Genomic DNA, 24,594 nt, shown 5'->3' with positions numbered 1-24,594 from the left:
GCAAAAACATCCAGTCAATCTGCCTATTAAAGTACTTGTAGGAATGTCCTGCACATACTCAAAAAATGCAGGAATATTCTACTAAAAAAAAAAAAAAAAAGTAACTGCCACTAAATCAATTGGTCGTTTATTGGAGCGTAAGTTATTTTCTTGCCTGTAATTGTCCAGATTTAATAGTCAGAAAAAGAGCTCACAGTGAGTGCAGTAATTGAGGGCACAAACCCAAAATGAAATAAGCCTTAATTTCCATCAAATTTAGCCTCATCAGTGCTGGAGGTCAGATGATCCTCAAGGTCCTTCTCACCCTGCAGAGTGTACCTGGAAATGTGCTACTCTAGTCTGAGCTGCCCAGTGTCCTGGAGGGGATGCTTTTTTCCTGCTGCAGCAATGCTCTACAGTGATGGGATATGCATCATCTACTCTTCAGTAGCCCACTCTACTGCTTGCTCATCTTTCATCAACAAGTCCTGCGCTTGTTAGTAACAGAAAACAGAAAAGCAGAAGTTCAAAAAGTTTATAATTTATTCATTAAAGTGTGCCACTGGAAACCTTAGAGGATGAATTCGTAGCACAAGAGCTGCCCAAGCTCTTGGATTGCCTCAGGGCAGCCTAACTACCCACCCTCACAGTCTTCCATGGCCACATGGAAAAGGGAACACAGCAAAGTGAGAAACTGGTAAAATTAAAGGACATTTAACTGAAAGAAACCCATGGAAAGCCACTGACTGGCACCTGTAATGTGCTGTATTTTGGCTACAATGTGAGGTTTCTCTCAGCTGACTTACCCATTTAACAGTTATGTAGCTCACCTAGCTTTTTTCACTGTCCAATGAGAAAAGACAGGCACCTCTAGAGAGCACAAAATCCTATAGATACGAACAGCTAGTTTAGGATGAGATAAACCATCCAAAACAGTAGTCTATCACCAATCTTTCTTGAGTCATCTAGCTCCATTACAAATGTATTTTTCCCTCCTGAAACCTAGAAGTGGCCTATTATGACTATGCTGTAAAATCCTTTAATGTGTTTCAATAAAATTACTGCCAAATTGCCCTGCATAAGGGAGCTGCTACAGTTGGATTAAAAGACCAAGCCAATTATTTGATGTTGCTTGTTGCTTAAAATGCTACGGGAGAGCTCAGAAGAGGAAATTAAATCCAGCAGTACCCTCTAACATTTTGCCAAGTCTGGGCACAAATCTGAATATGACCCTCATGTGTTGAGCCAGTCTTCATGCTGAGCCTGAGTGAAACATCAAATTTCAGCAAACCAAAACTGCAGGACTAATCAGCTGCATATTGTATTCCTAAGTAAAAGAAGGCTGGGGCATGGCTCCAAGATGATCACCCACACACTTTAACCCTTAAGGAGCTCTCTGGAATGGTTTTCTCCCCTGACAAATTGCACTCTTCTCATGCGATGGTCAAGCAGCCTTTGATGATAGCACATACCAGGGAATGCTGCTGGGAGTCAGGTTTGGTACAGCCACACTCTCCAAGGGGAAAAGGTTTAGATGTGTCATGAGCCAATCTGGGCCTTTTGACATTTGGACAAAAAACAGTTCTTGTAGTGCTATTTTGTGAGGGAACTGATGTAGCCTTTGTGCATAGGTTTATAGCCAGACACACATATCTCAGAGCAGGTTATTTACAGTAGAAATGTTACAATGGTTGCTACACTCGCATATGGACATTTACCCCTCAGCAAAAATGTATTTTAGTAATATTTTTCCACAAAGGAGTAAGCAATATGTTAATTTTATTATCCTGTCTCAATGCACTGCAGACCAGACAGCCGTCCACATTCTTTATCTCCTTTCTGAGTTTGCCTGAGCTACCAGGAACCATGCTTTTATCTTACCTGGGGCAGTTTGCAAATTCATAAACTACTTTTCCCTGCTTTGCAGATCTGTCGTTTCCCCCTTTTTTTCCCTGCCTTTCTCTTCTCTGAGGTCACTTTTATATCTCTTGGTCTTTTCTTTTCAGATACTGCCTGTTCCTCATTGCTCTTGTTGCTTCCTTGCTTCTCCCTGTTGCTGTCATGATCTGATTTTCCCATTTTCCCATCTGCTGTAACAATTTCATACTTTCTCACTTGAAGGAGGCGTAGCGCCAAACACCCCGTTTGATGTGTGAGCAGAAAATGAGGAGAGAGATGATGCACTGCAGCCACCGACTGACTCGGGCTCTGTGCACAATCCAGCACTTCCAGAGTAACGGGATGGAAATGGGCTGAAGGGGGAGCTGGGTGTGACACAAGCGGAGGAGGGAGAGACGCAAACAGGAAGAGTCTAAGACAAACCTGTGAGCAGGAGCTGAGCCGTCTGGTGTCTGCCCCCCACCAGATAAACCCTCGCCCACATCTCACTGGCAGGTCTGGGGCTGCAGTGGGGGCTTCTTCCAGGGACACTGACCCTGCATCCATCAGCTGGAGAATGGGATGCACGGGTCACAGTGAGGGAAGGGAGTACAGCACAGGGAAAATTTTGAACTCAAAATAAAGAAGACAAAGCAAATAAATAGAAGATGAAAGAAAAGCATAAGAGCTAGAGATAGTAATGAGTTAGGGGATTATAAAGTCTTAGCAAAGAAGTGCTTCTCCCTCAGTACATGTTTAAAATCTTCTCACATATTAACGGTGGTTGGTTTTTTTAAAATGTATTTGGGGTATTCGGGAGGAAAGCTGATAGCACACCTAAACATCTCCTTGGAAGAGGAGCTTGAAAGTTTTCTCCTTATAGTCTCATGAGCAGAGGAGGTAAGGGAGAGTCTTCCTTTAAATGGGTACTACAGCAACAGTTCCAGGGATTTATGTAATGCTAAATTGTTCCCAGACCCTACTAAAGGCTCAGTGTTGTATACCTCATGCTGGTTTCTGCCTAGCAAAGAATTTTACCATAATGTGAATAGAAACTTTCCTCTTTTTAAAAAGCTAATCAAGTACAGAGCTCCACTGCCAAGTGCTACTATTTTAGAAAAAGTACTAGAAGTAATACACAAACCTTAGGGCTTTGTACCTCATTAATTTCCTTGTAATAAGCCAGTAGACCAGATTCTGGTCCATAATTCTGTTCTAATTGCTGTGGTACAGAGCCAGTGATTTCAAAGTTGCTACAGTGGGATAATTAAAACAGATTGGAGCAGAATCCTCTCATGTATGTATGCACTGTGTATGTTACATTTAGCATTTCCATTATGTTGTACTACATCTGTTGTCTGGAAAGTGCCAGTAAATCAAGGTTTTGAATAAGACCGTTTGTGGTGTGGCATCTTACTGTTTCATTTTATAGCACGCAGCTATTACTGGTACAGCTGTAATGAAATCAGAAAGGCAACAAAAATGCTGAGGATCTTGAAAGGAAATATTTTCTGAACAGAAAAGTGTAGGTATGAGCAATAGCTTAAGCTGCAAACTATGCTTTCTTTGATGGGTGTGACTCTCTCCTTGTTGCAGGAGAACGGGCTGGATTATGAAGCCTGTCTCGTGGCTCAGTGTGATGCCTTGGTTGACGCGCTAACACGGCAAAAGGCGAAACTGCTCACAAAGGTCACCAAGGAACGTGAGCACAAGCTGAAGGTGAGCACTCCTCTCATCAGCTCAGCACAGCTGCTGATAGATGCCTGGTGTGTTTTGTCAAGTTCCCCAACCCTTGACACCATGAAATCTCCTAGTAACCAAATTCTGAAGTCCTTTAGCAGGTTCCAGCTCAGCAGTTTAATAGAACTGTGCCTGCGCACATTAAATGATGGATATACTTCACCAGTTTGTTGAATCAGGCCATCAATCTTTATTTATCTGATGGTTTGGGGCAATCTTTTGAGAGGTGCTTATCAGTGAAACCTGTGTGTGGTTTGGATTTTGGGACCTTCTGCCCAAGTAAACAGTTGTGATTTTGATATCTCCTTGACTCTTTAAATTCGGGTAAGCCACCTCCAGAAATACATGAGCTACTCAAAATATATTAAAGAAATGCAGTAAAAGGAGATGGCAAGAAGAAATCTAAAATGGTTGAATGAAGTGGCAGTGAAGAAATATTTAAATAGACACATTTCTTAAAGTGCTGATCTTTTTGTGATTTTGAGGTACTAGAGTGCCATTCACATAAAAAATATCTAAGACAGAAGGAAAAACTGAAGTGGATTATGTGACATATCAGTTAACAAAATCTACCCGAGATCAGTATTGAGCTTGCTTAGCAAGAACCGGCACTTAGGACATACTGCTGACAGCACAGCAAACCCTGCAGTTTATTGCTGTCACATGTTGTCCTACAGAACACAGTGCTGTTAGACCTAGTCCACAGTCATGGGGCAGCAGAATCAAGGCAAAAATCTGGAAAAATGGGATGCAGCTATTTTATTTCTTAATTCCAGCAATGTGTTCTTAAGCAGAGCAGGTTCAATGATAAATTATGAAGAGAATGTTAGGGTGTGATCTGTGAGAAACCACTCCAGCAGTTTGCCTCTAAAGTGAAGGACTTTTCAAAGGCTCAGATGCTAGGGAAAGTGTGACTGGAAATGTGAAAACTGCAAATGCAGAGACGTTCTGTGCCCTCTCTGCCCCAAGCAAGCCTAATCTTTGAGCAATTAATCTGCTCTGAAAATTGAGATTCCCTGTGCACAACATTTTGCCAAGCTAATTATCGGTATTTACAATACAGAGCAAGTGAGTGAAGCTGATGGAGATACAGCAATGGCCATATGGCAGCTAAATTAAGCATAGATTTAACACACTCTCCCATTCCTTGTCTCTTCTGAAATCATTTTATAGTATTCACTGCAAGCTGAGGCAGTCATAGAACTGTGCTGATGTTTATTTTCCAGGTTGTTTGGGACCAGATAAATCACTGCACACTGAAGCTACGCCAGTCAACAGGGCTGATGGAATACTGCCTGGAAGTTATCAAAGAAAATGATCCCTCTGGGTTTTTACAGGTATTTTTCTTCCTAAAATTCTGGGAAAAAAAAAATTATATATATATATATATATATATATAAGCTAAGTCTAAAAATGTGTGGTTTTGTTAATTAGCCCCTTTCACCTCCAAGGCAGGTTCACCTTAACTTCTATAAGTGCTGTCTAAAAATTCAGAGAACCTGGTGACTGCATGAGTGTTCCAGCAAAGAGATGGCTTTAATAGCTTCACCCTGACTGAGGTGGGGACTTAGTGGTCACACCACTCCCCTAACTCCTGATGTCTTTCCTCTTGCCAGCCCTTCCTTCTGGGCTAAGAGAAAGATGCTATGCAGTTAATGATAGCTTTTTGCAGAATATTATTTTATTCTCATCTGAGAAACCCAACACAGGGCCCCGCAGAGCTCTCTGATTAATTTGCAGAGATCAGTAACTCAGCGGAGTAGTACTTCTCCCTCTCATGCCTCTCTCCTTTGCCATGTAAAAGAGTCCTTTCAACACCTCCCCTGTAAGGAAATCTAGTCTGAAGGGGCTTGCATGTAGCTTTGCTTCGCTGAGATTGTTGCATCAAGACTTATGGCAGCTCCAGGTACCTTTTCTTTGCAAAATATGGCCTAACCAATAATTGCCTTAATTTGCAGGATATCGTTTCTTAGGTGCAAACAGTGGAAGTGCCTATTGATGAGACAAAACATAACAGTGTTATTTTCCCATAAATAATTTTGCTTAATTTACTCTAATATGTTTATTAATTATTTTATTTTGCCCTAGTAGTTTTGTTGCCTTATTCATTGCCTAAAAAGAAAGGTACATCAAACAAAATTACCTGCACACATGAATGCATGAATGTCAGGGATCTGTCAGAGCATCCCTTAAAAACAGGATGAGAATTAACCAACCTAAACCTATTAGCACTCCAGACTGATTGTTACTGTCATGTCTGGTCTCAAGCAAGAGAGGGGAATGTGTGGTGTAGATTAATCTAAAGATTACACAGATTTTAACAGGCTGTTGGTAGGACACTACAGGACAAACAAAGCCTTTAGGTCTTACCTACATGCTATCTAGATACATACTTTACTTTCTTTACAGCTTACTTTCCCTGTAACTTTTGTGGCTTCAGTTTTTGCAGCACCCCTTTATAAAAAAAAAAAACACCCAACCAAAACCCTTTTTGTTTTTACTTTTTCCTGGTTTATCTAATGATGCTTTCAAGACAGCCAGCAGACACTCAGGCACTCCATTACTTTGAGCAACTACTCCTGCAGCCAGGATGTTGAGACATGGACAAGGGATCCAGCGTCTCAGTGAGTGACTCTGAGGTTGCAGGAGGCTGTGGGATGCTCCTCCACCTACTATGCAGACTGATTAGGAGCTGTTGGTGCAGGGCTTCAAAAAGGAGTGTCCTCAGTAAAAGTAATGATGAAAAGTATCTGAATTCCTGCAACAAAGGAAAACTCTCTCTATTATACCCAGAAAAAAATTCTACTCCCTGTGTCTTACAGGAAGTTCACTGTCAGGGAGTCCAGATATCCAAATGGCAGCTTCACTGAACTCAAGGACAGCTGAGTTCATTGATTTCCACAGAGCCAGGGTTTAACTTCCAGAAGCATATGTTGTGATCATTTTAGTTTGACTTTTGGTCTGATTGTCTGTGGGCTGAGCTAGGGCAAAGCTTTAAAAATTAAATTCAGTTTTGATGTAATGGTGGAAAATCCATTATATATGTGAAAATCTATCTGACAATTTATCACCCTCACTGTGAGTAATATACACCTTCCTTACCATTTGATTTTTTAATCCTTTAGCTTTCATCCACTGAATCATCTCTGCTGATTGGAGAGACTCAAACATTTAAGCCTCTTTTTGTGCAACTTCTTTTTAAACAGGAGTGCAAAAGTAGACCATGGAGATCAGAGAACAGAGTACAGAATTATATGTGGCATTCAAAGGCATGACACACAACATAATCTTAACAGGCTTTATAAATGCAGCTTTTACTTTCCTAGCCTAAGATGAGATTTATCATGAAAAGACAAGATGAAAGGATGCAACATAAATGGACCTCACCCCAAAACAACCAGATCCCATCTCGTCTGTTTTGCTGTCTTAATCCTGTTTCCTTTGTGCTTTATCTCACAGGCATTCTGTCATTTTTAATGTCTGCATCTGCCATTTCATTATAAACCTGATCCTGTCTTTCAGATTTCAGATGCTTTAATCAAGCGTGTTCAGGTATCTCAGGAACAGTGGGTCAAAGGAGCTTTGGAGCCAAAAGTATCTGCTGAGTTTGACTTGACTCTGGACAGTGAACCTTTACTGCAGTCAATTCACCAGCTGGATTTTATTCAGATGAAATGTAGGGGTGAGCTCTTATGATTTTCCTTTTTCTGTTTTTCATGCATGTGTTGAAACAGTGCTGGGAGGTGTGAGGATACAGAAGGAGGAAAGAGGAATGACTTGAATTTGCTGGATCATTTTAAAAGGTTTTCAGGCAAATTCAGGTTACTGGGTGTTTCTTGGAAAGGTGTGCTCCTCTCACATGTATAATCTTTAAGTGCATCTGGTATTTCTATCTGAGCTGAACAAGCTCAGATAGAAATACCAGATGCACTTAAAAGATTGTAAAAATAAATTCTTCAGAGTAGGGCTTTGAAGGTTAACAAGACATGAGCTGCATGAAACCATGCCATTTTGTAACATTCCTAGGTTTGACGTGGTGAATTCAAAGTATCATGGTTAATTCAAGATTACCCATATCTTGTCAGAAACAGCTGAAGTAGAAAATAAATATTACACACATATACACACTTGAATAGGGAAAAAAAAACCAACCCAACCTTTGATCTTTGACTTGTATCTGGACTGTGCTGCAAAAAGTGTCCATCTTAATAAAAAAATCACAAGGAAGAGATTCACAAAGGGAAACCACCTCCATGGCTGTACCACACAAGGAGGGAGTAGCTCCATGGCTATACCATTCCATGGTTCCAGGTATCTGGATAATTCTGACAGATAAGCTGGAGGGAACTGAGGTTAAAAAATGTGTCTAAAAGAAGAAGCTGATGAACAGGACATGCCTCTGATATTTTAAAAAAATAAGAAAATTAACATCATGAGCTTGCAATGGGGTTAGTTTATATGGAGTAGGATGAGAACTGCATCAGAATTAGATAGATCCATAGAACTGTTGGATTTGAAAGCCATTGTGGTCCCTGGCAATGATGTCATTAGCTTCTCTCAGTGGCGATTCAAGCCTTAATTATGCATGTGGGTGACAGGATAGAGGCTGCCAGAAATCAGTGAATGAGTTAAGGATATTCGTGTAGTGATGTCAGATGTGCTTTTTTTTTGTTTGTTTTGAGCAAGCACAGAGAATTTTGTTCAGCTTATGTGTTCTCTATGGGCCTAATTCTGCATCTAAGACTCCCAAGATGAAGTAATTAGGGTGAATAATTTGGCAGACATGGAGAAACAATGTACAAACAGTTAAAGGCCAGAGTCTGATCACCAAGAATGCTTTGCATCTTGGCATAAACAGGCTGTTTTAAAGTTATTCAATAAACATCTGTGAACTGCTCCTTTGAAATGTTGTCAGACAGACAAGTGGAGTCAAGAGAGAAGGAATATCACTGACAAAACTCTTCCGAGTGCTGTCTGCACTTGTCTTTTTAAAATCAGTTTATATTTAATGCTAGATAGCCATATTTATTGTGAAATATATTTAATACTAATCTCCCACCACTGTCCTTTACAAACATATGAAAAATTTAAACTAGTCACATAGATTGCTAATTAACCACAGGTTACCTGAGGTGAGAGCAACTTAGGTATTTGGCTTGTGGACATTCACCTGGCTTTACCTTGAAGACTTACAAAACTTTAATTGAGCCAGATTCACTTGTGCTTTATGAAAGATAATGTTTATCTGCTACACTCTCATTTATCATACGATGGCAGGGAAGCTCTGGTACTGAGTTAGACACAATCTGAGCAGCAGAGAAGACAACAGGACTTTTGCAGCCCAACCCTGTGCAGAGCTTCCAAACTCCCTTGGGCTTTGCTCCCTGGAGGCAGGGTTAGCCCTCAGGAAGGGCTTTTGCTTGAGCTGTCTTGGTTTAGACCAAGGATTATCTGTTGCATGTCTCATCAGGTTGGTGAGCACAAACAGTGTGACCATGCACACACCACTCAAAGAACAGTGGGAAGGGTGTTAACCTGGCCACCATTCCTTAAGGTGCATCAGGGATGGTATTATTCCCCTTCACACCTCTGTGTGCCCAAGCAGAACAAGCCACTGACCAGTTCCAAGCTAGCATTCATAGGTATTGGGGATTGTTTAGTATATAGATGTGTATTTATCTTTCTCCATTTAAGACAGCAAGTCTATTTCAATTTGAAATTTTCAGTCTGGCACTTTGGCCTTCTTTTTTTGAAATTTTACTTCTATGACCTCAACCAACTCTGCATTGTTTTAGAATCATAAAATTATCTGGGTTGGAAAGGAACCTTAAAGATCATCTGTTCCTTTCACTAGACACACCTTTCACTAGACCAGGTTGCTCAGAGTCCCATCCAGCCTGGCCTTGAACACTTCCAGGAATGGGGCATCCGCGGCTTCCCTGGACACCCTGATCCAGTGCCTCAACACCCTCACAGTAAAGACTTTGCTCCAAATACCTAATCTAAATGCTCTCTCTTTCAGTTTGAAGCCATCCTACCTTGTCCTATTTCTACATAGCCCTGTAAAAATTCCCTCTCCAGCTCTCTAGTAGGCCCCTTTAGGTACTGGAAGGCCACAATTATAGTCTTGCTGCAGAGAGAAGAGAAGTCTTCTCTTCTCCAGGCTGAGCGACCCCAGCTCTCTCAGCCTGTATTCACTGGAGATAGGCTCCAGCCCTCCGATCACCTTTTGTCCCTCTTCTGGACCTACTCCAACTGTTCCATGTCCTTCCTATGTTGGGAGCCCTGGAGATGGACACAGTACATTGAGCCATTGACCATAACTCTTTCAGTGCAGCCATCCAGCCAATTTCTTGTCAACTGAGAGGTCCATCCATGAAAATTCTTGTCTCTCCATTTTAGAGACAGCGATGTCATGGGGGACAGTGTCAAATGCTTTGCACAAGTCCAGGTAGGTGACACCACATCCTCTTCCCTCATCTGCCACTGCTGTTATTCTGTCATAGAAAGCCACCAAACTTGCCAGGCATGATTTGCCCTTCTTCAGATGCTCCACTTGGATTTTCTCATGCAGAATGGTCTTGCATCTAGAAATATACGGGTCACAAAGTGATCAACTCAGCATTTCAGGAGCAAGCACCCAAACAAATTGGGAACAACACTTTGCTGAGTGTAAGGACAAGCTGCAGTTGCATGGTGATGTTTTGATATTTATGATCATGAGCACTGGAACACATTGCCCAGAGTGGTTGTGGAGTCTCCTTCATTGGAGATGTTCAAGAACCATAGGAACACAATCCTGTACCAGCTGCTGTAGGATGTCCCTGCTTGAGCAAGGAAGTTGGACCAGATGATCCCCTGTGGTCACTTCCAAACTGACCTGTTATGTGACTCGGTGACTTGCATATTTCTGAGCATCCATTTTCACAAAGAAAAAATGTTTAAGTCTCTTTGCATCTCTTCCTCTTTCTTCAATCCCACCAACACCAGCACACCAACAAGTCATCAGTCTTTGCCAAACGTTGGTGTTGAGGTGAGTGTTATTAAGTCATTTTACTGGTTGATCTGACAAGAGCAGATTAAGACATTAAAGCATTAGCATTAAAGCACTAGCATTAAAGATGTCAATGATCTGTAAAGGAAGTTTTGGGGAGATCTAGGAGAACAGGACAAGCATGGCTTTTCCAATTGTAAGTTGTTTTTTTTTCCAAAAGTGTTGCAGTGTAATATCTGTATTACTGTTATCAGTGCTTAGTACATGACTGAATCTATTTTTTTTTCCAAACTCTGGCCTCATTCAACCTCATTGAACTTGCATGGGTCATTTAGAGTGAAAGCATGCTTGTAAGTAAACATTGATTCACTGTGTTAGACAAAGAAGAATGAAGATGATAACAAATCACATTACATTTGCCTCAATGACATGTTCATCTACATTACTGATGCACTCTCTATAAGCATAGATCTAAAGCTCATCTCAAAAAATAAAGGTCATAGGGCTCTTTTTCTTTTTTAAAGAAAGAAGAAGCAATCTGAGAACAAATTAAATGTGCAGAGATGTGATAGGTGCAGCAGTGGTGCTTAGGCAGTCATGTTGACCAAAGGGTCTCTCTGAGTCCCACACTCCCTGGGCCAGGTGACCTGAGAAACACTCACAGAGCTCTGGTAGTTGCTGGCATTTTGAGCTTTCCCAGATAATTCTCTCTGTCCATGTTTTCTTCTCTCTGTTGCTCTTACTGAGTGCCTTGGCACAAAATTCCTGTCCTCTGATGCCTGGCTTGATGTCTACTTCACATATTCTCAGTTTATTGGCACAGGCAAATGCATGTTCTGGGTTTGTTTTGTTCACACAGCTGTAACTGGCATGCAGTCTTGATTGGCTGAAAAACAGGACTACATACAAAATAGGAAGATATATAGCTACTCTACTTTTCTCTACCACCTCTGAACATCCATTCATATACCCCTTCTCCATGTCATGAGTGACTCCTTCCCTTTTCTGCAAACCATGAAGATTCCCCAGACACATCTGCTACAAATCTCTGCTTCTCCAGGCATAAGCTGTACAGCACTGATAATTAAAGGACAACTGTTTCACCTTAAGCTTTACCTCTGGTTCTTTCTGCTCTGTGTCATGGACTCAGCTCCCTGTGGTCTCTCCTTCTCTCATAACACTGTTGGTAAGGCACTTGCTACAGCAGTGACTTGGGCTATTCCAGGGCTGTACTGCAGTTTTGGAGGAAGTCAAAGTTTTCTTGTTTCTGGGGGGTCCCATTCTTTCGGTGCATTTAGTCCTTAAAAAACTAGTCTGGGAAGGTGGATGACATAATTGCACCACTTGCTTGTCAGGAGGATGAAAGACAACATCTCAGAGCAAGCCTACTGCACCCTGTGAGGGGACTACCCTGATCAGCCGTCAGATGCATTGAGCAATGTGTTTGGGATCTGCTCAGTTGACAAGAGACATCAGTCAGTGTCACATTTCTTATCAAAGAGTGACCTGCATGAAGCACTTTAAAAATAACAGGACATCATTCAGACTCATTAATAGGTCCCACTGTGCCAATACAGTATCATTTTGCCCTTTATATTTTTAATATTTTCCTTCAAAAAAATCTCTTGAGAATTTAAATTGGTCAAGAAGTGGGACAGAACTGTAATTTAACATCTGAGTCTTTTTTTCCCCTGTCACTTAGCCTATATTTTTCTTTTCTTAGTCCTATTCCATTGCTTGTTGCTGTGAACTGTATACCAGTGTCCCGATTATTCAACTCACTTTGCACTTCCCTATGATTTTTACAAGTGTTCATCTTTTCTCCTCCCATAGGGAATTTGAGATCAAGGCAAATCTCTGCCCATCCACATCCAGTGGAGGAAGCAGGAGGGCAAGCACAGAGAGCATCATGCAGAAAAACTGCACAGGTGCTTGGCAGGAGCTTCTTGCCTCTCCTTCAGGAAAGCTGTGCAGTTCAGGCCACAGGCTGGCTCAAAGAGAGCAGGAGGCTGATATGGATTGCTCACAAAGCCTTGAATATCCATATCTACATTAAAGAAGCCAAGGCACTTCCCCATAATGAGACTCTCACACATTGGGCCAAAATTCGCACTTCCACGGGGAAGTGGGAACAACAGCACTCTACTGGATGAAAACATTTTATTCCTAGACAGCATTCCTGTTTACTTAGTTAAAAGGGAATTGTAAAAGACATACCCTCCCCAAAAATTTCGATTATATGTTACATGAATAGCTCCTGAAAGCCTCCTATCAATGTTCCTAGGAGTAAGAAGGGGCTTTTTTCAGAGGTTGAAAAGGTTACTGGTTTATTCAGAGGTGAAGGGGCATTGTCTATTTTGCATCTTATAAACTTCAGGAATTAGGTTTTCACCCAATCTTTCCAGGGGGAGTCTCAGAAATGGGGCAGACCAGACAAATGCCTCCTGAGAGGACTAACCAGTTAGCAAAAGTGGCAAGAGTGTGGATGGCTGATAGAGGCACTTCTCCCAGGCTTGTCAGTCACTAGGAGCACATAGGCTAACAAACACAGACAAAACTTAAAACGGTTCACCTAAAAAATCCTGTTACCTCTGAATTGCTCATTTTCATATTTTTGACTCTTGTCACATTTCTGTGACTTCTCCAGACACAGTGTCTCCTAGAGAAAAGTCTGAACTTTCCATGTGAGAAAACAAGCAGGTTTTTATTTATGACACCCTCTGAATCACCCTTAAATATCAAGGAATAGGAACAAGGCTTCCTTTTCACAGAAAAACCTTCAAGAGCTAATTTATAAAGCTCTTTTGTTTCATTCTTCTGGGCTACCAACCATCTGCGTTCACTGTGGTGATGGATAATGCCAGCGGAAAGCCGCGGTAGCTTCTGCACTGTTTATCACAAGTGTGATGTTGACTTTCATGTCACTTCCAAAGTGGGGGTGAAGCCTCAGCCCTGTCACACAGTAGCATCCATTTTCCCACAGTCTGCTTGGTACACAGAACATGAACAGTCCTCTTTTATCCAGAAACGTAAAATAGGACAAAAGGAACAGCTCAAGGGCTCAGCTCTCACGCAGACAGAAGGAGGAAAATAAACTAGAGGGTCAAAGCAGAGTAGATAAAAGAAAAGCAAACTGATATTGTTAAGCCGATGAATTCTCAGAGCACTCGGTTTCTTCTGAGACATGATATTGATATATTGAATGGTGAAATTTAGCCTTGGGCAGAAGACCAGGCAGGCTCTGTGCATCACTTGCATCCTACTTAAACTGTATGGTTTCAACAGTGCATAAGATGCATGCCAGGTCTATCCAGAAGGCTAAATTTTCACTTTATAATTGCCAGCAAAGAATGAACAGTGAGAGTGTAGTTGTCTTTAGGACAGGTTGGATAGAGGTGTTTTTCCCACAGAGACACAGCTGAATGTTTTACTGTTTCTTTTTATTTTTAAGATGCCGGTCTGGTAAACAGTCTCTTGGTGTTTCTTCTGAGCAAGTCACTGAAAAGGCATGTTGGTAGAAAACTTTGCATTTGTAATTTTCATGACGAGTCTCCTGTGATGCAGAAGTTCCTTTTGCTACCTGAACTGTCAGATTTAGATAAAGTTTGCAAATGGAACAAGTTGCTTCAACAGTTTATTTTAAGTATGGTTGCCATAAAGATGACATATCCAAGGTGTTTTTGATAAAAAACTAGGGTGAGAAGGAGGGATGGTAAATTAGATTTTTAAAACTCCCCACAACTGTAGTGAAGGATTATTTTCCTGCTTTTGGTGAAGTTCTTGCTGTCTCTCAGCTGTGCTGGGAGAAGTGGCTGCTCTGCTTGTAAACAGCCTAATTCTTTGTTAATGCACTGGGCTCCTTGGCAGCACTGCATCTGCCATGCCAGCTTATGGCCTGAGACACCCCCTGCCCCTCCTTTTGGGGTCAGTGTGTGCTCTGGTGTGAAAAATAATTCTTCCAGACAGTGACTCCTGGGAAGGAAACCACACATGGATTCCCCAGACTCTAGTTCTTATGAGACATGACAATCAAGTCCAGATATGTTTCTGTTTACATCTTTCAGTTAAATGATTTGTCTAACTGGGTAACAACATTTCGTTATGTAATTTTACTGCCTTTTGTTTCAAGGAAGAGAATGGACTCTTCCTAACAAACACTGGCTCCCTTGCAAGGGGAAGGAGGTGAGCAGTTGCCATACTGCTCATGGCACAGACTAATGCAGTAGGGCAGAGTTACACTAACCTGTACCCAGTTCCTGTTTCAGTGCCACCTGTCCCATTACTGCAGCTGGAGAAATGTTGCACCAGGAACAACAGTGTGACATTGGCCTGGAGGATGCCACCTTTGAGCCACAACCCAGTGGAGGGTTATATCTTGGAACTTGATGATGGAGATGGTGGCCAATTCCGAGTGAGAATTTCATTCAACATTTATTTATGTTTCTTTGTATGTGAGTTTCCTCCAGATATGCATTTGTTTTTGTCTGAGGGTGGGGAGAGAGGGATAGGGAAGATGTGGGCTGTCAAAACATCCCTAATTTCCTTGTGTTTGTGGAGAAAGCAGTGCAGATACTGCTTAATAGAAGGACCACTGGGTTAGGTAGGAAGTTTGTTTGAGGTTATTTTCAGGGCTCTTGCACAGAAGGCCTTGAGGTATCCCCAGTGCATTCCAGAGTAGAAAATCCTATACGAGCCTGCAGGAGCTGGAAGTGGCTCATTGCACAAACCAGGAATTTCTTTGAAGCCCCAACTCTCATCTGTCCATTGCATCCTGTTTCAACAGCTGACATTCTTGGTCCAGAAATGCAACTTAGTCTTTCCTGATTTTCTGAGTAAAAGTATGATCCTACATAAAAATACAGGATTTCTAAATCTTTCCCCTGGGAGTGGATGAGACTAGGCTGGTGGAAGTTTTTCCACTGTCATGCTGTAATGGAATTGAATGGAATGGATAAATTGAATTGATAAATATGGAAAGGCATCCCAAGTGCTGTCCTTCCAAATCCTCTGGGTGATGCCACAACATGATGTTTCTGTTGCAGGTGCAAAGTGCTTAAGGGCTCCCATACCTTTTCAACACATCCTGATAAAGAAACTAGAGAAGCAATTCGATCAGCTTTCTTCCAGCCATGTCCTCTTCCTTCTGCCTCAGGCAGGCTTCATGCTCCTGTTGCTCAGGACCAGGCTGGCCCAGTGCTTTCCCTAGGGCTAGTGCCTCAAAAGCATCTGGAGATCATTGTGGAGTACAGCTGCTATCTTCACAAACAGGGAATTTTGCCAAAAACACATGATGGCATTTCTTTGAGAGCTGCAAACTGGCTCCTCCCTGGAAACCTAAAGATTTCTCAAGCTGAAAATGTCCTGGCATGGATCTACTTAAGGAACTGCCAAACCACTACACCCATAGCCACAAAGGTACCTGATTTGGACACCCCTCATTAGAAGAGACAGCAATATTAACAAGCTATTTTGAAGAGGGCATTGTGGTTTTTGGAAGGTGTCCTCATTCCTTGGTCCAAGTAACATTTCACAGGGATTTGAAGAGCCTGGTTTCCACTACTGAAAGTATGAAAAGGTATTTTTGTGAATGGCTGAGAGCTGCCAATATAGTCAATGTTAGCTGGTAAGAGGGTTTTATCAGTGTGTGATGAATGAAGAGTTAGAATAAGGTGTTACAATTCCAATACCTTTTATCCAGTTTATCCAGGATAAAGCTTTCAAATTAGTATTCATATCTTGTGAATAACAAAATTTCAGGCTGATGCGTATCCAAACTCATTTGTGTTGACGAGTTTTGTTACTGCCAAAGGCTTTAGGATTCCCAGCAGTGCCGTGTTAAGATTTTTGGATTGAAAAAGATACAAAACCATCTCAATCCTTAAAAATGTAAGGTGATAACTTCTAAGGGGAATGGTCTGCTTGCTGTGGTAGAAACATCCTCAGTTTTACCCATTAAAAGATAAAAGGCAGGCTTCTCAGCAATGCCGTTTCAATAAGGGTTTGCTGACCTTTTAGATGGAGAATTCTATATCTGAAAGCAAATACATTGACTGCATTTTATCAGTATTTGATGGGTGGATTTAAAGAACCTCTTTCTTGAACCAGAGAGCATCAACCTGCATAAACCAAAGCAGTGAACAGTGGGAAAAATGAAGTGGATTAGAAAATGTGAGAGTTATTCAACAGATACAAATTTTTTGACAGTCAGCATATCTTATCACATGGAGGTAAACTAAGTCAGTCTATTAAAACTCTTCTTTGTCTCCATGAACGACCACCAGCTAACTCAGGATGCAGGAGATTTTGTTGTTTGTAGCAGCCACCATAGCAGCAAAGAGGACAAACACATGTCCTGCTGTAAACTTAAGGAATTCCTTTCTTATTCATCACATCCTTTTGGATTTATATCAAAGAGAACTATTAATCATCAGAACTATTTCTAGGCATTACTTCAGTCTTAACTGAATTAACTCAGATCTGGGATCTGAGTTGTTTGCTCAGTGACAGTTTTAAGCACTTTGGTGCCTTTGCTACCATAAACCTACAGATTTCACAGAATCAGAGAAGTCAGAAGTGGAAGGAAATTATCTTTCAACTGCTGCCAAGACAGGATTTTTGAGGCTTCTTTCAGTTCATTGTAGCCTGCATAATCTGATCCTCCTCATTGGTCTGCCTAGATGTTCCTCCCTCTGAAATATTTCACATTACAGAAGTACTTGCTGTATGAAAAATACATGAAGACTTTTTTGATGTCTCTGTTGTCTAGTTACTCCATCATGTGGTGCATGTAATCCTAATTTTTAGGAGACAATTTTCTTCTTGATCTGTCTTTTCAGGTATCAAAATTATATTTTAACCTAGGCATGAGATAAACTTTCCAACAGAACCAAACTACACTTGTTTCGTCCTTATTCTTATATTTTTTTATTCTTATATGCCCCCTTTTTTTGTCCTATATGAAATAGCAGCCACAATGTGTCAGATACTGGGACTACTCTCCAAAATACTGGTTTGGAATAGATATTTAGGATAAGAAGAGCATTAAGATCTTTTTGTGTTGCCCTTTATTGCTTTACCCTTCCAGCTTCATCTTCACCTTAGTTTATCCTGTGCTAACCATCCTTGATGTCTCCCATGCTGTGGCTGTCTGTATTATAACAGCATCACTCATACATCCTGGGAAGCAAAGAGAAGCTGTTCACTTTTGGCTTATATTTGGAAGTCTAAACTATGTTAAACTATGTCCCTCATTCTCTCTCTCTCATTTTTTTTTTGAATGTTTAGGAAGTGTATGTTGGCAAGGAGACTCTCTGCACCATCGATGGCCTTCATTTCAACAGCACTTACAATGCCAGAGTCAAGGCTTTCAACTCCTCGGGTGTTGGTCCTTACAGCAAGACAGTCATTTTGCAGACGTCAGATGGTGAGCTAAGGCTTTGCCACTTTCTAAATGAAAAGCTGCAGGTCTCAGTGGCAGGACACTTTTGTCCCTTTACACCCATTAATGTATTTGACACCTACTGGCATTTTCCATTATCAGTAACATTTCAGGCTTCAAGTTGTGTGATTTTAGTTGGCTGTAAAAGTCTAGGATCTAACTAAGATACTTTCTTTAGTATACAGAAACAGCTATGCAACTCGTGGGATATTTTTTGCCCCACTCTGTCTCCCTTTCTCCATATCTTTGGGATTTGTCTTTTTCTTCACTACTGCTTCAATTTCCCTGCAAGATTTGATAATACAGAGATGGGAATTCATGCTTGTTCCTCTGTAATTATACTTGACATCCATACCAACATTACAGGAAGTTCATCTTCATTAATGATTCTGTAATGAATCAAGAAGTGCATGCTATTATAACTTCCACTTTTATGCTGTGTTGCCAAAATAGGCCAGTATAAAATATTTATACTTTAGGAGCTTTTGGGGCTTTTTTTCCTTTTTTAAAAAAACCCTTCACTTTGACAAACTAGTGAAGTCAATCCTAACCAGCATGGACACAGCTAATCTCCATTTCCATTAAAGGTGATCCTGAACCAATTCACCTACACGAGCAGTTTCCATGTCATGGAGAAGTCTTTGTCTCCTTGGTGACTTTATTTTTCCCGTAAGTGGACAGAACGTCACTACCCTTAGCAGCTAAATTTCAGGGGAACAAGTGCAAATAATGTAAAGCACTTCTGAGCTGAAGAACAGCAGGGTACCAGCTCCAATTAATCTTGTATAGCTGCCTACAGTGGCAAGGAAATATGGTCTTTATTACCTCAGAGTGCAGTGGGGTCTTTACAAAGGCAGAATTTTATCCTTCTTACTGAAGTAAAGCAGACAACACTTGGACACAAGTCTCCTGATATAATCCTGCCTTTCCTTTTCCCCTTCCACAGTGGCGTGGTTCACCTTTGACCCCTCCTCAGCTCACAGAGACATAGTGCTGTCAAATGACAACCAGACTGCCACCTGCAACAGCTACGATGACCGGGTGGTTCTGGGCACCGCAGCCTTCTCCAAGGGCGTGCATTACTGGGAGCTGCACGTGGACCGCTACGACAACCACCCGGACCCAGCCTTCGGCATTGCCAGGATCAACGTGGTCAAGGACATGATGCTGGGCAAGGACGACAAAGCCTGGGCCATGTATGTGGACAACAACCGCAGCTGGTTCATGCACTGCAATTCCCACACCAATCGGTGAGTGCTGCCTGCCTCAGGGCTGCTCTCCTCACAGGTGTTTTTTTCTGCCCAGCATCAGAGGCAGGTGTCTCAGCAAGCCATCTAGTCTAGCTCCCAGCTAAATGTACTTATTTTGTTCCTTCTTAAAAATCACTAGTGACAGTGATTGCACCTTAACAGTCTGTGTTGGTGTTTTTTATCCTCACTGTTGTCATTTTTTTCCCTGAGATCTTCCCTAAATCCCCCCTACTGTGATTTAAACCCATTACTGTGTGTCCCACCCACATCAGCAGGCAGGGGCACTGGGATGCTGGACTTCTCCCATTGCTGGAGGGAGAAAGGTGTTTGATTCTCTTTGTTCTCTTCATTCAAAGGAATCTTGCCTGCCAGATTGTACAATAATTAGGTTGCAGGTGTTTGCTTCCAGTTCTGACAGCTATTAAGGGTTTTGCTGTAGGTCACACTGAGGCAGATCTGGATACAAGGGACTCTTTGGCAGTGAGGGCTAAGCTTTTGTTCTATTGAGCGATTGTACTGAAGAGCTTTGAAAAGCATCTCAACTGGTACAACCAACTGAGACATGTTCTAGCTGCAGGTACCTCCAGGGATGGATCACACAGAGAGAACAACTGTCAGCACAGATCCTGTGTTGTGCTGACACAGTTGCATGACTTTCAGTGCTCAGGATAGTTACCTCTGCCTAGTGCTGGCTTCTGTTTCATTGAAGTGATGCCAGACTGTGCAGGGGACACATGGTTAATGCTGCTTGAAGGTATCAGAGCAGAACTGCACTGCTCTCTTTCTGTGTCCCATGAGAGGGCCAAGCTTAGCTGAAGGTCAGCTGGGTACTGAGACCCTTGAGAATATCTCTGAAGAGGATCCCAAGTCCCTTGCTTATTTAGAAGATAGTGTATTTATATACCTATTCTATCGCAATGGGAGATTGATGAGTAAAGTGACTGACTAAGGATATCCAGCAGATCTGTGGCACAGCTGGAATCAACTTCTGTTTAGTTTTCTACTGACTGTCCCAGCAGGTCTTCCACTCTCACTATCTCAGATGTTTTTTCTGTTAAACAGAAAAACAAAGTTTTGCAGTGATTTTTAAAACACTGAAATGCAGGTGTTTCCCTAAAGAGATAAAGTTGTGCCAACATGCACTGTATCCTAAGGTTGGTTGTAATGTCTCCCATTGAATAGTCATTTATACTCTACAGCATACCTGTGCTTTAAGTAAGTACACTGCAATTGCTGGGAATTTTTGTTTGAAACATGGTTTGATTTTGCAGTTCATTACAGACAGGTGGAAAAACCTTGTAGCTGCATCAAAATCTATCACTTGAAGTCACTTGGATTGTTTTCCATGGGTCCAAAGATCTTAGATCATGTCCTGAGACAATAAAGAGTAAAATAACGTCAGTATAATAAATATACCAAAAAGTTCTCTGTCCCTTTAACATCTTGATTCGATTCAGGGCGGAAGTAATGTTAAGCTGTATTAATTTTAATGCTCTGTGGAACAGCTTATGTTTTCTGGAAAAAAGCTGGCAACCATTCTGTGCACCATTGTCCCAGAAACCTATTTTATGGATTTGGTCCTCAGCACGCTCCTCCCGGCAAGCAACACACAAGCTAAGCAGAAGCTTTTTTCTGGGAGGCACAAACAATGGAAACACTTAGGATTTCAAATCATCCTGCTTAATCAGGAGAGCAAAGTGCTTTCTCTTGATGATAGTTTCCCAGTTTTTACCTGATAAAACACAAAGGCATGTGCAAGGCATGGATAGACCCATGGAATATCTGTTCAAGGGAAGTACACTCGCAAAGGGCATGTAGTCTTATGAAATCACATGCGCTTCAATGAAATTAGGTCTAGGCATTATATTTTTAACTGTGACAGTCAACTAGGTCAGTTTTTTAACTCATTAGCTGTAATAGTCTTGTGGAAACAGTTGTTGCTGCCTATTTGTTTTTCCCCACTGGACACGAGTACATGACAGCACAGTATCACAATCCAAAGCACATTCATTGTCAACTTTTAGCCTCTGGGATGTTGTTGTGATGGAAGTTACACCTTAATCATTTCTTGCTTCCTAATCTTCATGAGAATAACTTAGGGTGATTAATAAATGACTAGTTTTAAGGATAACCTGAGACAGAGTTTGAAAGACTAATCTGTGTGACCTGTCACACTTAGAGGAGTTTTCTGCTCCTTTCACTCACAGCATGCAAAATTTGATCTAGCCTGACTTCTGTAGTGCAGGAAGGAGCATGAACGGAAGACTCTAATGCATCCAGAATCAGAGGGATTCTTTTGAGAACAGGCTGAGGAAACTGGTTAATAAAATACTTTAGGGCAGAGATATAGGTTTGGGAGGCACCTTTAAGTCTTGTTGTTCCCAGAAATCTGAGCCTGGGAATATCATGGAACAGATCCTTCCAGAAGTTCTGCTAAGACACATGGAGGACTGGGAGGTAATTTGAGACAGTGAGCACAACTTTACCAAGGGCATGTTCCACCTTACCAGCCTTGTGGCCTTCTATGATGGAGTCACTGCAGCAGTGGACAAGGGAAGAGCTATGGGCAACATCCATCTGCACCTCTGTAACGCCCTTGATATGGTCCCCCACAAAATCCTTCTCTCCAAATTGGAGACATGGATTTGATGGATGGGCTGTCTGATGGATAAGGAATTGGTTGGATAGTCACATCCAGAGGGTAGTGGTCAATGGCTACATGTTCAGATGCAGGTTGGTGACAAGTGGTGTCCCTCAGGGGTCCGTACTGGGGACGTTTCTATTGAATGTCTTCATCCATGTCATAGAGAGTGGGATCAAATTCACCCTCAGCAAAGTCACAGGTGACACCAAGCTGAGTGGTGTGGTTGACACACCTGAGGGACAAGATGCCACCCAGAGGGACCTGGACAAGTTCAAGAAGTGGGGCTGTGGGAATGTCACGTTCTTCAACAAAGCGAAGTACACGGTCCTGCATCTGGGCCGGGGCTGGATGGAGGATTAAGGGATTGACAGCGCCCCTACCAAGAAGGACTTGGGGATATTGGTGCATGAGAGGCTGATCATCTATCTCATCATCTGTCAGCATGCATTTGCAGAAGGACAACTGTATCCTGGGAAAAACGTGTCAGAGGGATGGAACATCTCTCCTTTGATGGAAGGCTGAGAGAGATGGGGTTGCTCAGCCTGGAGAAGAGAGCACTCCAGGGAGACCTGATTGTGGTCTTTCATTACGTAGAGGGGGTTTATAAGAAAGATGGAGACAGACTTTTTTAGCAGGGTGTGTTTTGCTAGGACAAGGGATGATGGTTTTAAACTGAAAGAGGGTAAGTTCAGACTAGCTATAAAGAAGATGTTTTTACAATGAGGGTGGTGAAACACTGAAACTGGTTGCCCAGAGAGGTGGTGGATGCCCCATCCCTAGAAAAATTCAAGGTCAGATTGGATGGGCTTTTGAGCAGCTTGACCTAGTTGAAGATGTCCTTGCTTTTTGCAGGGGGGGTCGAACTAGATGACCTTTAAAGGTCCCTTCCAATCCGAACTATTCTGAGAGGTGCTGTATACCCATTAACAAGAGGCACTGACATTCAATGCAATAGATCTGTTCCTTGGCAAAGTTCCCAAAGCAGGACTACCAGGTGCTACAGGCAATACTCCAGCCACTACGTGTTTATGGAAGGAAGGAGATGTAAATCACACTGAAATATTTTGTACTGAAAAACAACAGAAAGTCAAAATCTGAGTATTTGCATTTTAGTCTTAAAAGTCCCTTGCAATCAGGGGAGCATCTTCATTGACTTAAGAGATCTCAAGAGCAGTTTTTTTCATCACACAAAAATGCTGCAATTGAATGAAAAATGCTATCACTGGCAATAGATGTCACAAAGTTGTAAAGGCGCTGTAAAGCTAGTATGTAAAGTATTGTTAATGTAGAGTTGAACGAATTATTCAGTTTATTAAATTTTTCATAAATTATTAAGATTTATTTTTAAATAATAGTGAAACTGCTCTTCCTTATTCCTCAAGCCGGTTCATGCAATCATATTCTGCACATTGTCCAAGCTGTTACTGAAAGCATCTTGGAATAACAGCCTCTACTGCCACAGGCAGTGGCATTTTTCATGGTAGCCAAATTCCCCTTTCCGTACTCTGACCTTCCAGGCTTCTGTACAGAACTTCTGCACTCAGGACTTATTGTTGCACACAAGAATCAAAATGTGCAGGACGAATCGGATTTACTTGAGAAAATGAAACAGTGTTGCCTATCTCCAAAATTGGATTGTCCTTTAAAAAATACGAAGTACTTATTAGGGGAGCATTGCAACAAAACAGCGTGTATTTTCCTTTTACATGAAAGGTTACTGGGGTTGTGTGGTGTAAGTAGTTTAAAAATGCATTACAGTAAAGAAGCAGGTTTTTTACATGGTGCCACAGAAGTGTACCAGGAGGGAGCAACATCAGTTTCAGTCTCTTGAGCTGTTTGGCTTCTTTTACCACAACAAAAGTATTTATTAGAAAAATTATCCTGTAATGCTGTCTAAATGGTGTACATAAGAGTGAGCAAATGTATTGCATAAGTTTTCTCATAAAACAGACTCTCCCAGCTCTCCTCCTAGAGAAAGCAACCAGGAAAATAGTCCAAATAGTGCTGGAGTCCTCCAAATACTGTTCCCAAGGAAAGCATGGGATGCTGTGTAAAAGCAGCTGTTTAGCCCCAAAAGAAGTCCAGCCTCCCTTGCAGCAGTGTGAGAAGAGCTCCTGCCTGCTTCTGTCCTCCCTTAATCCTGCCAGAACCAGTTTCTCACTGTGGGGAGATGGCAGGGTAGGAATGGGGCAATCTACCTGCTGAATTCCTGCAGAACTTGAGGCAGGAATAAAGGGAGAAAGTCCCCATCCTCCTGCTCTGCCCCCACACCCCTGTGGCTCGTGCAGGGGCTTCAGCTGGGTCCTGCCCTTGCCTGGCTGGAATCTGCAGGCAGAACTTGTCTCCCCTTCAGTGGGGCTGTCCCCAGGGGCTGCAGAGGAGTCACTCAATGTCACCGTGCAGCACACAGCTAATTAGCCCACAAGAAACAAATTAACTTGTCATATAGGAAAGAACATCATAGTCTCAAAAATGCAAAGTGCTGTTTCTGACATTTTAAATGACATTAATCAATGTAATTTAAAAGGATGTAATAAAATCCATTTTAAGCAGGATCTAAAATGTGGTGTCCAACAATAAAAACTGTTCCTAAACAGAGGGGAAAAAAGTAATCTACTTGTAAATAGCTCCAAATTATAGTACTATTGCTTCCCACAATCTCATAGTGAGT

General features: G+C 41.8%; 1 protein-coding gene across 7 annotated transcripts in view; it reads left to right on the top strand.

Annotated features, from left to right (window-relative positions):
- TRIM67 (tripartite motif containing 67) overlaps window positions 1-24,594 on the top strand; it is a gene marked incomplete at its 5' end in the record, with an annotated part of 39,787 nt that overhangs the window by 6,666 nt on the left and 8,527 nt on the right. For 4 of the 7 annotated variants that reach the window (XR_014589573.1, XM_083857275.1, XM_083857280.1 and 1 more), the window contains 6 exons: window positions 3,454-3,576; window positions 4,824-4,934; window positions 7,120-7,279; window positions 14,845-15,002; window positions 17,876-18,014; window positions 18,976-19,279. Coding sequence is in view for 6 of the 7 variants with exons in the window: in XM_083857275.1 (XP_083713401.1) it covers window positions 3,454-3,576; window positions 4,824-4,934; window positions 7,120-7,279; window positions 14,845-15,002; window positions 17,876-18,014; window positions 18,976-19,279 (995 nt within the window). The remainder of the gene's footprint in view (window positions 1-3,453; window positions 3,577-4,823; window positions 4,935-7,119; window positions 7,280-14,844; window positions 15,003-17,875; window positions 18,015-18,975; window positions 19,280-24,594) is intronic. The other 3 variants (XM_083857279.1, XM_083857277.1, XM_083857278.1) reach the window with 3 other exon arrangements.

The sequence above is a fragment of the Zosterops lateralis genome (assembly GCF_965231275.1).
Source record: "Zosterops lateralis genome assembly, chromosome: 3".
NCBI classification, from domain to species: Eukaryota; Metazoa; Chordata; class Aves; order Passeriformes; family Zosteropidae; genus Zosterops; species Zosterops lateralis.
This window is presented reverse-complemented; position numbering and strand designations above follow the sequence as displayed.